We start from the raw sequence: 17,384 nt of genomic DNA, 5'->3' as shown, positions 1-17,384 counted from the left end.
CCCGTGTCGGGCCGTGGATTGGCTACGAGAGCTGAGCCGCCCACTGACCGCCGCGGCCCCGATTGGCCGAGCGCCGCCCCCGGCACCGCCTCCTGGCGGTGGCGGCGAAAGCGACACGTGGGGTTCGGGGCGTGGTTTGTTGTCGCTCTCTCCCCTCGGGCTCTGCCGCGAGGGCGGGGTCACATGACGGGAGCGGAGAGGACATCACGTGAGGCGGGAGAGATGGCGGCTCCCGCGGATGGTGAGGCGGGAGGGGAGGGGAGGGGAGGGGAGGGCTGGGTTGCGCAGGTGCTGGTCTGTCCCGTCCCGCCGGCGGGGCCCGGGCTCTGCTTTACCTCCTCTCTGTTGCAGGCGCTGACCTGGAGGCCTCGCTACTGAGCTTCGAGAAGCTGGACCGCGCCTCCCCGGACCTGTGGCCGGAGCAGTGTAAGTCTGGCGGGCCCGCGGTTGTCTATCAGTTGCGGGGCGGGAGGGGGGACCCGGCCCGGTTCTTCGGGCGGCGGGGCGGTGCGGGGCGGGCTTGGGCCCACAGGGGCTGGGCGGGTGCGGGGCGCTGCCGCCAGAGGCGCTCACCCATCGCTGCCCTTCGTTTTGTCTTGACAGTGCCTGGGGTTGCTGAGTTCGCCGCCTCCTTCAAAAGCGTGAGTGGTCGATCGCTGCTTTTGCTTTGACTGTCGCGTTTCCTCCTTCCCGCCTGGTTGTAGATCCGCTGTTTCCTCTTGCGGGCTGCAAATCTTTGTTCTATAAAGCGTATGTCGAGTATAACCTCAGTATGTGCTAGCTTAATCCTTTTGGGTTTAATATCTCTTCTGCATTCTTTTAATACCTTATTAAACTGTGAATGAGAATTGCATCTTGGAAGAAATAAAAGGTTTTAAAGTTTAGGAAATCCTGCTTGCATTTTTTTTTTTTTTTTTTCCTCTCGTCTTCCTCTTTTTGTCCTTGTAGTGCCTAAAGAGGGCCTACAAGGAAGCTGGGGAGGGAACTTTTACCAGGGCATGTAGTGACAGGACAAGGGGAAACTGTTTTAAACTGAAAAGGGATAGATTTAGATTGGATATAAGGAAGAAGTTCTTTACTGTGAGGGTGATGACGCTCTGGAACAGGTTGCCCAAGCAGGTTGTGGCTGCCCCATCCCTGGCAGTGTTCAAAGCCGGGTTGGACGGGGCTTGGAGCAACCTGGTCTAGTGGAAGGTGTCCCTGCCCATGGTAGCGGAGTTGGAACTAGATAAGCTTTAAGGTTCCCTTCCAACCCAAACCATCCTATGATTCTGTGTTATGATTTTCATACTGACTTTGGCTTGTGGGTGGTAGTGTGCTGTATTTAACTCTAAAAAGTCCAGGGAAAGCTATCAAACAAGATTAGACATAAAAATATCTCTATAGAGCACCCGAGACTCTCCTGGTTTTGATGTCAAGGACTTCTTTGTATAACTCTAAAAATGCACCTCTCTGAGTATGAACTGTTCTTTTTCTTTTCTTTTTTCCCCCAAAACAGCCTATTACAAGTTCCCCTCCCAAGTGGATGGCTGAATTAGAAAATGACGATATTGATATGTTAAAGGGTGAGTATGGACATTGTGGGTAGGAAGTAAGGTCTCCAAAGCATATGGGAATTCAGTGCTTACTTAAGAGGCTTAAAACGCATGTTCTTTAAACATTCTGGAGGTGGCCATTTGGCCTTGGATCTCTATAGCCTTCACATTTGTGGAACCTCCAGCTCAGCAGTCTCTCTGTCCCATTAATGATAGACATTTTTCATTAATCCAGTTATCTCCAAGAGAATATCCAAATGTCAGACTGACTTTTCAAAACAAGCATGGAAGAACCAGTTGATACAGTGTAATGTCATATATATTTCAGTTACCTTGCTTACCAATCTCTCGCTTCATAAGTATAGTGGGTGTCTCTTGTATTTTGGGAGATGCCATGAATTTTTTGGTGGGCGTCAGCTGATCAAACTTGGTGAGCAGCTTAGACTTATTGATTGACATGTTCAGAGATGCTGTGTGCATGCGCCTTCACTCACAGATCCAGAATCTCTAATCGAACGGTAAGGCTGTATGAGCAAGTTACAGAAGGGCTATCTAGCATGTAGATTTGCTGCATGTTACAGCTATTAGTTTGCAGTAAACATCCCTGAGCATGCTCTGCCTCTTTTCTGAATTGCAGATAAACTCTTACAAAGTGGGACAAATTAACTTGGACTTGCTGCAAGAAATGTGCTTAAACACACATTATTAATGTTCATAATATTAATGTACATTCCCTTGCATACTCTTGTAGCTTGTTCACATAGCAAAATGAATTTACAAGAACTTCCAAAATACTGGGCAAGTTAGCTCATTGCAATTGAGGCAGATTACAGTATGAAACAGACCAGTGGCTGTCTTTTTCAGCAGAGAAGGCTGGTCTTTTCTCAGTATATCACAACCAGGTGTGGCATCAACCTGAATTTAGAACATACTCTGTTCTCTGGAAATAGATCTTGTCAGAAGTGTGACTTGGAAGTGCTCTATGAAGTATTAAACAGGTAAACTGTCATTAGGTGGCTATAGACAGTGCTAAAATTCACACTTTTCTCTCTTCTTAGAGTTGGGGAGCCTCACTACAGCTAACCTGATGGAAAAAGTTCGTGGCCTGCAGAACCTGGCTTATCAGCTGGGACTGGATGAATGTAAGTGCTGTACACAGATGTGACTGACTGCACTGCAAATCTTCCCACTAAAGCATGCACTCAGGGTACATCTGTTGCTGGAAAAGTGTGTTGGCAGATTTGGCAAGTGTCTGACAGTCACAGTGACCTTCTAAAACAGGATGAGAGAGTGAGCTTACATCTCCAATTTACAGCCTACTGGTATGGGGGAAACCATGCAGAAATAACAAGTGGTCACATTTCAATCTGGTGTTGTCTAGTTGCACATAAACTTCTGATCCTGATTTAATGTTGCCTTAGATAAATCAGGTCATTTTGCTTAATTTGCCACTCAGATACTGAAGCTATTTCTTGAAACACTTGTGGCAGTACTTCTCTCAAACTTCATGCACAGGGAAACTTTCACTTGTGTATAGGATTCTCCTGTCACTCAGTGTTTATACATTTTTCTGCTTCTGTAGATGGTTTTTGTGGGGTTTTTTCTTTTTTTCTTTTTCCCCACTCAGTTGTGCTGGGATGTGTTGTCATTGAGTACTAAAGTTGACCTTCATCCAGTTTACAAACAGTCAATTTTTATCTGTTTTTCTGACAAAGAAGCTGCTTTCACCATTGCATTTAGGATGCTGACGTTAACAGGTTGATCCAGCTTTAAGGATTTCAAGAGCAGTGTGTTTCTTTTAAATGCTGTGCTTAAATATGCCTACTGACACACCTTTAATTTTTTTCAGTTTAATTTTGATCTAATGTAGTCCTTAGTTGCAGTTACTCTTGGGCTATACAAAGCACCAAAAGTTTTAAAACTTAGAGGTGTTTCACCTTCATTTCAGTGGGTAACAAAAAAGCAGCAACAGACCTTTAGGACCTTCCTGACTGTAAACCTCGGGTATCCTAATGCTTTCTTATGCACAGATCATTCAGCTTATTTTGCTGTAGTCCCTGCAAGTTTGTTTTACTTTCAGTGCTAACATGTTACAGCTGTGTAAAGCATTTAGTGGAGTAGAAGTTGAACTGTAACAATATAAAACCGAGTCAAATACAGAGATTGGATGATGATTGGCTTTCTCAGTTAAACTATAGGCTTAAATGTCAGACAGCTAAATGTTTTGCTAAATGGAGTGTAAGCAGAGCCTGAGTTACATTAAAGCCGACAAGGTTGTTGTTTCATTAGCAATATTTGTTGCATGCGTTTCCATTTATTTTTGCTGAGAACAAATAAATACAGAAAGAAGACAAAGTAAGTGAACAATGAAATATCTTGAGGTCCAGCAGTTATAACCCTTACTCTATAGTAACTGAAATCTTTCATTTTCAAGCTTTGTGAAACCTTTCCATGTTTGTAACGTCTTGTTACTGAAGTCTATTTTCCTTTAGGTTATAATACATTGAATGCTTTGTGTGTCGTAATATATATTTATCTTAGGAAAAATTTCACAGAAAATTAGATACAAAGTTTGAACAGAGCTGCTCAGGACTATTTTTCTTAATAGTGTGTTTAAGTCCTTTTCACTTACAGACTTAGACAAGTGAGAAAACAAGAAATAAAATCCAAAAGATGTTTTTATTAAAGTTAAGGGACTTGTGGTTTTGGTCCAGAGGTATTGGATTTGATTATATCTTTGTGTATTGAAATTTAATAGTAGAAATTTGACTTGACTGTTAATTGAAACTGGCTGTCAAAACCAGGGTTAAACCCACTGCTGACCAGTCTCCTCTAGATGGCAGGATGAGGCTTCCGGTAGAAGTCTTGCTGCTCTTTTTTGTAAAACTACTGTTTCAGTCATGATCTGAAGTTCTTCTTATCAAGATTGTTTTTTGTGACATGTTTCCTGTTCTGAATGTGCACTGTCTTTTTTTGCTGTGTGGTTTTGGGTTTGGGTTGGCTTTTGGTGTTTTTTTTGGGGGGGGGGGTTTGGGGTTTTTTTTTGGGGGGTTTTTTTTGGTTTGTTTTTTTTTTTTTCAGTATCTTTAAACTTTTTACCTATATTGAGTATGAGAAACAATTCTGCTTCATTGTGTTAGAAACTTACTTTTCCTTCCAACTCTTCCACGTCTCATCTCAAATCCTTTATATTTCAAAGACTTCTATTTTCATCCAAGTTATTGGTAAAATCCTGTATAGGACCAGAGTGATTCCTGCAGCACTCCATGACAAATGTAGCTATTGAGTGACTTTGTAATTATGCTGTGAGGTCTGTTATTGAACCAGTTTACAGCACACTTCATGTTAATTTTGCATTAGAATTCATCAGGCAAAGTGGCAGGTGGGACTGGGTACCTTTTGAAAAGTTTATTCATCAAGATACTATTGCAACTCTAAAATTGAAATCTGAGCAATTGATTTACGATGGTCTAGTTTGATAAATGAATAATTACCAAATTACATGCCTTGTTTCTTAAATTCTTATGAACTGTCTTATTTTGACAATATAAATGTCTATATAAATATTCTTGGCAAAATTAGAACAAATGTACTGAATGCTTTATCCATCTTCACTGCTTTTTTCTATGAATAGTTGAGTACTATTATCTGGATTCCACACTCTTACTATAGATATGTAATTATATATATTAATATATGTATTATTATATATATTTCCTGCTGTCTCTGGCTTTTTGGCCACGGATTTAGATTTCTTTTGGTTTCTTGCTTCTCATACATCTCTGTTCTTTACAGCTGACTTTCCTTTTTCCCATAGGGTTACCTTTACTTTCTGTAACACTGGCTATTTTTTTGAATGCCCCATGGCTTCAGTTAGTCAAATTAAATTGTTTACACATAAGTTATATTTTCTTTCCAGCTTGTTTGATGCCTGGTTTGATTTACAGTTGTCCTCCACTTTTTTAAAAGTAGCCAGTTTTACAGTTGCTGTTATTTCACTGGTCTGCATTTTAAGCTGCATATTCTCATGTGACTTAAATGGTTATATCTTAATTAATGCAGAGTTCTGTGAAAGTTCTTCTTTATCAGATGAAACTGAATACACTTGCCCTGCTTGGCTTGTAACAGTAAGTTCAAGAAACAGGTGACTAGAAATGTCAGAGGTGACTTCTACTGTTAGAGATCTGAAATACAGAGTGTAATTCAGTGAGTGTAATTCAGCTGGAATAATGCCAGCAGACCTTCCTCTGGTATTTTATATGGGCATCTGAGGAGTTGGGCTTCTTACCCTCTGTTATGATTTCTGTTTAGTAGAGCAGGTATATCTGTTAAGACTGTAGTAGTTTTATTGGGTAACACATCATGTCAAAAGGGCTCTTTGACAACTGAAACGGTTAATGCTATTTTTGATAATGCTGGTTCCCTCCTTGCCTGAGGGTCCAGTTACTTCTTTCTGAATAAGGTAACTGTTGATCTGTCCAGCCATGTATCTTCTAGCTTCAGTTCAATACATTAAGTTGCAACTCAGGCAAGATAAGTTGCTTATTTTTGATGTTGTTTTACCTTTCATGAGCTGTACTTTCATCTGCCTTTTACTAAGATTCAGGCTTTGCACCATTAATTTGCTCATTACTTACATTTAAGATCTTCCTTGTGGATTAGAAAGGATCTCCAGGGTGATCATGGGGAATCTTTTCTTCAGCTCTCCTCCTAGTATGCTAGTAGGTGGATTCTTGCTCACCCATGTCTGTTCCTGGCAGAATATTCTTCCCTTCCTTAGCACAGAACTGGCTTGAAGGTTAGCCTTCCTTGATGAAGCAGGGTTTTTTTTTGTAGTGTGAACCAATGATTTCAATTTTTTTCTCTCCTCTGGAAGGATAGCCTATCCTTAAGTCTCTGGTTTGTGTATTTATTCTTTGCTACAAGATGGTTCTGGAGTTCTCCAGCAGCTTCCAGGCTGAGGGCCTGGTATCAATAATAATAATAAGATCTTCTTTTTTGAAAAAAAAGTAATTTCTTAACACCTGTCCTGAGGTCTCAGCTTGTGTTTCCTTGCCTCCTTCTTAAGCTATGTAAAATTCTATCTCGTCCTCTTGCTTGTTACTGCTTTTCTCTTTTTGTATCTGTTCTCTCATTAGAGCTTCTACTTTCCTTCTCTTAAAGAGTTATTTTATTGGTTAGAATACATAGAAACTATTTTTACTATTACAAATCCTGCTTTGTGTGGATTTTGCTGTCCCTGTTAATGTGGTTATTGTAAGGGTGGGAGGAGGAACAGGGCTCAATGAACACACCTACTTTTAATTGTTCAGGTAGTGTGGGTGACTTTGGGAGGCATAGTATTACTGTTGCATGTGAGCTGCAGCCAGTTAGTGGGTCTCATCTCTGCTTTTGGCAGAAGTCGGTGGTGGTGGGGAAGGTATAGGCATATTGTCTCTTTATGGGCTTTTTTCCCCCCTCTGTGTCCCTCCAGCTTTGCTTGGAGTAGGGTAGTGAGCACTGCAGGATGAGGAAACAAAAGATGATGTGGCAAGCAAGAGAGGGGTAGTTCTTACCTGGGACCCCAGTCACAGATCCTGACTCAATGTTTGTAGACCATAAAGCATCTAGTTTCATCTGGTTTGTGTAAATAACTGCAACCTATCTCTGTTTTTCTACTGTATGACCCATTACAGCTTTCAGAGCAACTGAGTCAAAGCTCAGTTAGAAGATTTTTAAACTTTTGGTTTCATGAGCTAGCAGCTCTGGAAGTGCATAGATTGCTTTTAAGCAAACCTAACTAGGTACTAAAGAGATTTTTATTTTCATTGATTACAGTTATTTTTAAAGATCTGCCCTGTCATCCTTTTGAATAGATGTATAGAGGTGTATCTGAGCATGCACAGAGAAAAGTACGTATTTTTCGTAGTAAAATAAAAATGACTTTTTCCCAAACTTTGAAATAATACAATGTGTAAAAGTAAATGGGCAAGATGGAGAAACAGGAAAAGCACCATGTCACTGAAGGAATGTGGTTATCCAGGGACTTTCTAAAGGCCTTGCTAATGTTTCCCTGTGAATCTCTGATATCTTTCAGATAACACCCACTATACTGGTTTAGAAGTCCTAAAGTGTGTGTGAGGTACCACAGTCATGTTTATAAAATCTCAGTGATGCCATAGAGATTATCTGGTTGCTATGCTATCACAGTATAGCTTCAGTGATGTTGCTGGTGCAAGACTTCCTGAAAAGTTTATGATTTTTTAAGGCCTAATGTATTTGTGGAGGTAATGGTGCTTTTGTGCTGTATCTGCCTTAAATATTAGAAAGCAATAACTGACCCCACAGATGTGAGTACCATTTATAATTTCCATGTCAGTGATTTTTGCTAGTCTGCTCACTTATGTTAGATTACATTATTATTTGAAGTTAGGCTGTTCTGTGGTCTTCTTCCTGTAAAATTAGGAATTTAAGAATTACTATCCAGTGTCAAATCCTCACGCTCTTTCAAGTGCGATGAGACGGTTGCGGAACAAGCTCAACCAAGTCTCCCTATTTATAGTCCCCTGTGGTTTTGTGTGCCCTGGCTTTTGCTGTACTCTAGCAACTTTGCTCCTATTTTCTGTGTAACACTGATTTATTTTCCATAAATGTTCAAGCAAATTAAATACAGAGGATACAGTGGAAGAGTTATTTGATACTATCTGTCAAGGGCCCAAGAATTAGACCTGAATGACCTGGGAGATGTCAGGTGAACGGCAAAAAGTTCGCCATCTTGTAGCATCGCAGATTGATAAAGGAAAAGTCAGCCAGGGTTTAGTCAGTCAGTGATAGTTTTCCTTAATATGAAGAATGAGTAAATGACTATGAATTTTTAGCCTGGAAAGAGACAAATAGTGCAGTATGTGAAAAAGATCTGTAAAACTGATTAATGCAGAGAATGTGTGAATAGGAGATGATGACTCTTCACTGTTTCTCGTAGTATGAGAGCCAGAGAGAATAAAATAGTGTGTCAGGACAGACAGGAGGAGATACTTGGGCTGGGCATTAAAGTCAGAACTCATTGCCACTGGAGGTTGTGGGCATGGAGTTTATCTCACTCAATAAACGAGACAAATGATTGGAAGATAAATCTATCAAGGGTGTCTGACCACAGAGAAGTCACCAGTGGCTTGGAAATCTTGCAGGTGCAGAAAGCTGGAAGAGACTTCTAGGCAGGTACAGCTATGTGCTTCCCTGCTCTTACACTCTTCTGTAGGCATTTGCCATCAGGACATAAAGGTGGTTGGTTGGAAGGACCTTTTGTCTGACAGTGGGGTTCTTTTGTTTGTTTGTTTATTTTAGTAATAGGATAGACTGCATGGTAGTTAAGTGACTGCTACCAGAAATCACTGAGGTGTCCCTGTAACAGAGAGACCCTTCCGGAGACAGCAAGAGACAGATGGGCACATGGATGAGGAACAGCTACCTTGCTCCCAAGTTAAGCTGTCCTTGGTTGTGAATTGTAGTCCTCTGCAGCCTCTGAAATTTCTGGAAAATCATAAAGGAGTCCTTCTGAACTCCAAGCTATTTACAGATCGCCACTCTTTATTAGATTGGTAGTCTTCAGTTTTTCATTTCTCTCAGATAAATTCTGTCTATCATGATCTCCTGCCTACAAGTTCAGCTTTTTTGTAGGTTTGGAGGGGTAGAGCAGTTCCATCTTTTTCCTTCAGCAGGATTTAATGGTAGCGTATTTTAAAACACGTGTGCTGAGTTCTGCCTGTGATCCTTTCAGGCTGCTCTTGACATGGATAATTTCAAAGTTGGGATAGCTCTTCCTTACATGGTTGAATGTGAATTCACTCGTTGAGTGTGGAGTTTTTTTGTTTTGCTTTTCATTTTCCTTTTTTGCTGATGGTGATGGTAGGTAGGATATATTTAAATCAGAGACTTCATCTTTGGCGAACTGAACTTGTATGACCTATTAAAAAAAAAAAAAGGCATGAAATTTAGTTCTAAAACTTGAACTTTGTGTAAGTTGTTGAATTAGAATAGAAATAAAGAAAGGAGGGAAGACTCTCCCTGAAACATCTCTTTCCTTTTTGGTAGTGGATTAGCTTTTCTAGTAGCGTCTACTTGTAGTACCAACATGCAGCCTTTAGGCTCCATGCAAAACACTTGGCCTTTGTATCCAAACAGGCTTATATCAGTGATGTAATTGATCAGAAAAAAATATTTCCTGACCATAACCACTTTTTCTTTAGTCCTCATTCAATAGACACAGAGGCTTTTTAAGCTCAGAAGAACTTGTGAACATACCCCCAATTCCTGCAGTACAGTTGCCTAGTACCTATTCCAGTCTGTATGTATACTTGTTTCCAAGAAAATGTTTCAGATTCTTACATTGTAGGAAGTCAACCTATCAATAGGTATGTGTAAGTAAAGAGTGTTTTAATATTCAGTGTATCACTGGGGTGTCTGTCTCATGGTGTCTTCTGGAATGTCTCGTTGGTCCATTTTAGTAAAAGCTGCATGTTCACTCTGCAGTCTGGGAAATTGCACGAGAAAGTGAGCTGGATTCTTATGGTTTCTTATTAGCCAAAATTAGGTTTTGGAATCTATGTAGAAGAACGGACTCTTTCCTGAACATGAACTCTTTCCTTATGTCCTTGGAGAAATAGCTTGCCTTGAGTGTTGTGGTGGAGCTGGGGAAGATAACAGGCTTTTGGAGAAGGAAGAAGGAAATAAAGTGAAAGATCACATGGTATGGATTCAAATCTAGATCCCACAGCAGGACCCTCAGTGTCAGTTATTAGAATGATACAGCAGTGTGCTTAGCATCTTGACAGCTGACAAAAGAGTAGATGTTCACTTTGTTAAAAGCTGGCACCTCCAGAGGTATAATGCTTCTAGTACTAGTGTGTGTATAAATGTGAAACAAGAAGGAAGAAAATACATTTCAGAATTGCCTACATTGTTTTAAGTATGTTGGACTGAAGAGAACATTGTGTGCCATTATGTCCCTAAACTTAAAGTACACAGTGTATTTACTCTTGCAAGATGAGCTGTCCTACATAGGAGGAAGCAGTTTGAGGTACCTGTGCTTCAGTTATTTCTGCTCTGCCTAGAATTTTCTTTCTAGCAACTGTTTTATTCTTGGTTGTTTTCTACATTCCCTGTCTTGCTGAATGAATCTTCGTGTTTCAGTTTTGCCTGAAAGCATATTTCTCCCTTATTTTGTTATTTAGTACTGTGTTTGGCAAGGACTTTATGTAAAATAATATACTTCATGTGCTTCAAAGCTTGAAGGCAGAGTTTTATAGCTGGACAACAAAATTATGCTTGTTGGGCACTGGATGTCTGTAATACACAGCTTAAGGAGTTACTTTGCAGAGTTAGTAGACTTCTCCCAGAAAATGTCTCACATTTTGTATGGTTCATTTGTGGATTAGGAGATGATCACAGAGTTTTTTTGAGAACTACACAATGAGTTGAAATGTTGGGTTTTGTTTCCCTTAGTAGAGAAAAAATATGGAGGCTGTTTTCAGTTTATATTCATAGTAATTCTTATTTGATCCTTATTTGTTTGCTTCAGAAAGGAGAAAAGAACACTTACGTTGTCCATTAAAGTGTTTGTATGGCCCTGTCACCATGATGTCTGAGCTGCTATGATTTCCATGTGAAACCCTGGCCTTTCTCCCGACTCTCCTTATACCCTCCTCCCACTCTGTAGCTCTGCTTCCTCATTTTAATGCACAGTGCTATGGTAAGAGATACTCTGTATCTGCACAGGGACAAGGAAGTCGCCTTTCCTTGTACTGCTTACTGGGTGACTTATTTACGGGCAGGATTCTTCCTGGGCAGCTCCTGTTGAAGAGCGAGACATCAGAATGCCATCTTGAAATTGCCATTCATATGTGGTCTGTGAATTGGCTAATTTTGACATGTAGGTAGTTAAGAAATTATTGCAGTCAGAGGAGTCATGACCTCAACTTTTCATCATCTCCATTGGCTGTGCCCCAGTTTGGAAGTGAAGAAGGTATAGGAAGTTTTAATTGTACCTGTGTGATTTATTCTCAGTCAGCTCTTTAATTTCTTCTGGCTGTCTGAGGTTTCCGACACGCTGTAAATTTCTCCAACTTTTTCATTATCTGCAATTTCTTTATGACTCATGAATCGGAGTGGAGAGAGAGTGTGGATTTACAGGAGAGATAAACATGTCCATAAAGTCTGTATCTGTGTCAGTAATTGTACTGCTGTCAGTGACTGTCCTGTTTTACAGGTCTCTCTTGGGAGAGGAACACGTTCCACTACCAGTGTCAGCGGAGTGTTCGCTTTGATTTGCATTAACTTGCCAGGAGATTAGGTTGTGATGGTGAGGGTGGAAATTGAGTCTGGATGTTGGCTGCTATTGTTTTTCTGAAATAAGTGGGTTTGTGGTTGAGTTTTCCTTTATGTGCAGGGGAAAAAAAAAAAGAAAGCAGGTGCAGACTTTTCTTAAATAGAAAATCGGGGAGATAGAGTCTACTGATGGTATCAAATGTGATACTACCCATATGCATAAATTGTGCATTCTTATCATAAAACAAATGCTGTATCTAGGTAACTGTCAGATGTGGAAAAAATACTGCATGGATCCTTGGGGTGTTCTCTGGCTGCTGGTGAAGTAGAATAAATATTTCTCTAAGCTTCAAGAAATTTCTGCATCTTTGCCTTTTCCCCCCTCCCTTACTCTGAGGGGAAAGTGCGGTTGTGGATTTTGATGACAAGTACTAATACAGCATCGTAGTGTCTGGGCATTGATGATTGTGCTTGCTGCAGAAGGTGGTGTATACTGCTGGAGTTTGAGAAAAGAGGAAAAAAAAAAGACTCTAAAACTCTCCTAGATGTGTCAAAAGTTCAACTGTCTACAATTTCTCTTTGCTTTTATTTTCTAGTTGATGCCCGTCATTGATATTTGTGTATGCGGAATCTCCTTTTGTTAGATTATAGGGTTTGGGTCAGATTATTTTTTTCGTCTGTGATTTACTGATTTTTGTTGCAGTAAGAAGGTAATTATTTTGTCACAGAATCATTTTTAATTATTCAAAGTTACTGTAAAACCCCAAATTTCCATTATGTCAAGTATGCATTGAGACCTCCATATGCAGCTGATTGAATTTTGCTTGGTCTGCTGGACACCCTTTACAGATGGGAGATCATCATAAACAATGTAAACTCTGTAACTGCGTGATAGCTTTTAAACGTGCATAGATGTAGGAGTGCTAGAAATGCTAAGATGGCACCTGCCATTGCATTCGTTGTTAATTCTGAAGCCTGATGTTGGAAATGCAGAGGGGAGCTTTTCAAGTGTTGGTGTCTATCTAGCTCTGGTAGCTGAGTTTCCAAAGTTGTGTGTAAGGACCATGTGCTAAGTGGCCAAGTAGCTGGCAGATAACTGTGCTCTTAAAACTGCCGTTGATCTTAATGATCCTAAATAAAAGCTGAGTTACTAAAAGATGCTTTTACTTGATCTTTATTGAAATGTCCGTCTTTTTTTTTTTCTCTCATCTTCCTCTTATCCTTATCTACATCTCCATAGCTAGTTTGTGGATCTGATTTTGTTAAAACAAAGTTCACCTCTGAAAAGTACTTCAACCAGGACATATTACCTGCTTTATTAAAACAAAACCGAACTCAAACAAAAAACAAAAAAAAAACCCCCACAAAACATTTGTGTTATACCCTGGTATTTCTTTCTAAAAATGTCTCTTCTTAAAGTCCCCTTTGTTTTCTAGAGTTTGTTTGATGGTAGGAAGAAATGTTGCAATAGTTTGATCCTTTCTGGACAGAGCTGTTGAGTTTGTGTTGAAAGAGTGAAAGGTGGTCTAGGTGCTTTCTGTGGTCAAGAGAAGAGAGCCTTTTCAGTGTTAGTGGGAAAGAAGAGGAAGAGATCTGATTAATCTGAAGACTAACTGACCAAACTGCTTTGAAGACTCTGAAATCATTCATCTGTTTCATCACCATTGGCTTTTGCAGGATTTTTGGTATGCTACTCAAAGTAGTAATTTGTGTTTTTGAGGACATCTGGAGTATTAGCATTGGTCGGTCAAGTAGTGGAACATATGCAACCAGCAGGGTGGTTTGTGCAGTTTCTGTTTTTGAAGGTTTTCCAGGTAAAACTGAATAAAGCCTTCAGTGACATGATCTGACCCCATAATTGACCCTGCTTTGAGTAGGAGACCTCCTGAGCCCTTGTAACCCAGATCATCCAGTGATTTGATGATTCTGTGATCTAAGATCCTTTCCAGAAGTAAGTTCATTCAAAGCCTGCATTCCAGAGTCTCAGCTGAACGCGGCACCGAATGGCTAAATCAGCTTGTGAGCTGTGAGCAGGAGATCTCAAGTGCAACTTCATGGTCTGCCTCCATGAGAGCAGCCTGATTAGGAACAAGAAACCTAAGAATTCTAGTGTCACAGTGATTGCTTTCATGCTTTCTGGGGATGAAGAGTGGACTTCCAAGTAATTCCATCCACAGAGCTGATTATGATGCTATGCAACTTGGGATGGGGAACCTGTTTTTCTGTGTAGGGAGATGCAGTCCATTCAGCACCATTCTTTAAGCAGAGGAAGAGAATGGTCCTTAACATACACAGAGGTTCTTGTGTGTCTCAGCTGAAATGAACAGTGAAAACACCATCATCTGTCTAGACAAGCAGGGCTTCAATGGGGCTTGACTGAAGAGCTTTTAGCCACAAAAGTAAAGGAATGGCCTGTCACATTAAAGCATTTCTACCTGCCGCATGCTTGGCACAGAAAGAAACATGACTACAAACAAAATGTTCTTACATTATACTGTCAGAAGCCTATTTTTTGCTACTCTCATTGTGACAGGATAACTTGTAGACTACTGTCAGTGGAGGAATTGAGGATGGGGAAAAGTTTGATCAAGCATAAGGTTATGTGCATTTTTCCATTATGGTTTAAAAACACAAAAATGCCAAACAAATCTCAGTAGGCTCTGGCAGGGACTTCAAACCTTTGCAACTGGTCTGTATTTAGTATTTAAAATTCTTTTGCCATCTATACCTTTATCCAGTTAAAACTTTTCTACTTCTTCTCTGATAATAGAATATTTTCTTTGTATTTACAAATACCGGAAAGATTATCCTGGTGTCACCTCTGCCTTTTCATGTAAATTTTTGCTTCTGGCAAGAGTAAAGGGAATTTTCTTCTACAGTATGGGTAGCTGGACCTATTTGCAGAGCAGCAGCTGACCCTGGTGAAAATCACACTAGTGTGTGACTTTGGGGACCTTGGTTCAGTTTCTGGCGCTACCACTGTTCTGCTCTGCCAGTTTATTTGCCTTCTCACATGTCCCTCCCTATTTCCCCAGCTGTAAGGTGGAGTTCATGTTAACTTTCTTTTGCAAGACATTGGAAAAATCACAGATTTTAAAAAACAGCATGTAAATCCTTTATCGTTAAGTCTTCTATGCTGTATGCTGTTTGTTGTTGTCCCCTGCTTGCTGCTATATATGCCACAGGAAGGCATATTTTGAGTATTGCATGTGTCATTAGTAGAAGTAAAATGAGAATGTAGTGATGAAACAGATCCTATTATCAAGTGCTCTTCAGCCTGGGACCCAAGCAAAGTAATTAAGAAAAGTAAGGCTATTTTCAGTCATTTACAGACATTAAATGTAAAAATATTTCTATTTCCAAGTGGCATAAAAGTTAAGAATTATTAGTATGTATCCATACTAATAACTAGGGATTATTTACCTGTTTGGTGGCACATTTGCCCTGCTAGCTCAGAGGCAGTGGAGTTAGTACAGAAGGATCAGTCTCACTGTTTCACATTTGTGCTTTGAGAAGGGAAATACAGTGTATTTATCAAATAGACTGAACATATGTTGGTGCAGTATTGCTATATTCCCTTACAGTTTTCCCTGTTTTGGATCAGGTGATAATACATACAAGGCTATGTGGAAAATCTAGCGTTTTGTCACTTTATTGAGTGGTTTCAGTTGTTCTGAGCATGAAGTCTTCTGCAAGATCCGTAATAAACTTACCACCTTCCCTTTTGCATCTCCAATAAATGCAGCTCTGAACATCCCCTCTGTATAATGTTGCTCGACCAAGTCTGATAGTATCTTGTCTTATTGCCTCATTAACTTGTGAGCATTAGAACAAGATAAAAATACCCTAAAGCCTCTTATCTGATGATTGTTGTAACCTTCTGAGTGCCATTAGTTTAAGTTTGCAATCAAATCCTTCCCCTGAGAATAAGGAGCACTGATTAAACCTGAAGTGTCCCCAGAGGCTTTTACAGCTGTCATGGGGGCGGTGGCTGCCCCTCTCCGAAAGGAAAAGGGGGGCTGGAGGTCCCGGTGGGGTGGCCACTCTGCAGACCTCCATGTGGCTGCCCCAGCTGTTCCGCTTTGCCTAATGAATTGTTTTACAAGGAGAGGCTGGATATTGTCATCACAAGCTGCCTTCCCCAGGGAATGAAGCCAGGCTGATAATGACTAATGTTAGTGATAGTAATTGAAGTGTGATGGCTCTCCAGGGACTTGCACACGAGTAGAGCTGTCAGGCACTTGTGGCTGGTACAGTCCCATGAATACCTCAGAAATGCTTTTTAATTGCTTGACTTTCATAACTAGTTCCCATATATCTCCTGCAGAAATATACATTTTATGGGGGGGAGGGAAAAGAAGCTGAGGACTCTGCTATGACCCTCGGTTTACGCGTGTAGTTTACTGCCCTGATGTGTTTCTAATGAGGATGGCTATGTGTTCTTGTTCCTCTCTCATCTTGGTGTGGATTTGCGCAGTGTCATTGCACAGGACTGGGGCCGCCAACAGGACTGGAATTTATGGCCATGAGCTTTTGGGGGTTTAGGACAGAGAAGTGACCAAGGTATATAAAAAGAGTGATGATTTATTATTTTTTGCTTTCCCCTGAACATTTTCTCCTTTAGAAATGTGTGTATATATATACATATATATATGTATATGTACATGCAGTGGGCATATATATATATCTCTGAATATAGCAGTGGGCTTGAGATAAAAATAGCTGGAATGAGGAACTGTACTCCTGACTTCCAGGATAGCCTTTGGTGTGGGGGGTGTGGTTTTGGTTTTTTTGGCGTTGGTTGGTTTTGAGGTTTTTTTTTTTTAGTGTTTTGTTGGGGGTTTTTTTTGTTGACTTTTTTTTAAGTGCTGTGTTGGAATTAGCAGATGAAACTCATTGGTTAAATTAATGTTTTCTGCCAGTAATGGCATAGGTCACAACATCATATCAATTCAAGAAACAACTTTTAACAGGACCATGAGAATTTCCATGCTCAGACCAATACTCTACTAGTATCTTGCCCCCGACAGTGGACTTTGTGTGAAGAGTTACTCACTATTCTGCACAATTGCAGAGGAGCGTATAAGGGAGGTTTCTTGCCAACCATCTCCAACAGCAGCTAGTGTACTCCCTGAAACGTGAAGCTTCTATAGCTTTATCTATTGAAAATATACCTATTTCTACATTTTTATGTAATATTTCTTCAGGATCTTGTTAAATTTAACAATAGAATGTCATAAGAGTTTTAAGTAAAGAGCTAATAACTGGAGTGCATGAAAGCTTACATTTCCCCCCAGCTATATCTGTTAGTCTAATAATGTAAGACTTTATCTCTTTGAAAATTTTGCTTTGCCTTTATTTCCTCTTACAGATTTCTTTAGACTGATTTCATTATTGTTCCTCTGGGGTTTTTAATTCATTTCAATACAGTTTGTTTTCATTAAATACATCTAACTTTAATGGCTATAAAAGGGCTTCTCATGTATGAATTAATTGGGTATAGTGTGTTATTGTTGTACTGGACTGAGAGCTCATGTGGCTTACTTT

At 40.1% G+C, this 17,384-nt stretch overlaps 1 protein-coding gene across 5 annotated transcripts in view; it reads left to right on the top strand.

The window, feature by feature from the left end:
• Positions 1-132: 132 nt before the first annotated feature.
• Positions 133-17,384, top strand: part of LIN52 (lin-52 DREAM MuvB core complex component) — an 81,337-nt gene continuing 64,085 nt past the window's right edge. Inside the window, exons 1-6 of one of the 5 annotated variants that reach the window (XM_030481349.1) lie at positions 181-241; positions 352-426; positions 604-641; positions 1,499-1,565; positions 2,594-2,677; positions 11,779-11,975. In XM_030481349.1, the coding sequence (XP_030337209.1) occupies positions 184-241; positions 352-426; positions 604-641; positions 1,499-1,565; positions 2,594-2,677; positions 11,779-11,846 (390 nt within the window). In that variant the 5' untranslated portion in view covers positions 181-183 and the 3' untranslated portion in view covers positions 11,847-11,975. Of the gene's footprint in view, positions 242-351; positions 427-603; positions 642-1,498; positions 1,566-2,593; positions 2,678-2,763; positions 4,294-11,778; positions 11,976-17,384 lie in introns of those variants that run through there. The other 4 variants (XM_030481348.1, XM_030481350.1, XR_003990803.1 and 1 more) reach the window with 4 other exon arrangements.

The sequence above is a fragment of the Strigops habroptila genome, chromosome 4, assembly GCF_004027225.2.
Source record: "Strigops habroptila isolate Jane chromosome 4, bStrHab1.2.pri, whole genome shotgun sequence".
In the NCBI taxonomy this organism is placed as follows: Eukaryota; Metazoa; Chordata; class Aves; order Psittaciformes; family Psittacidae; genus Strigops; species Strigops habroptila.
The sequence above is the reverse complement of the archived record's forward strand: the minus strand, read 5'-3'. Positions and strand labels throughout refer to the sequence as shown.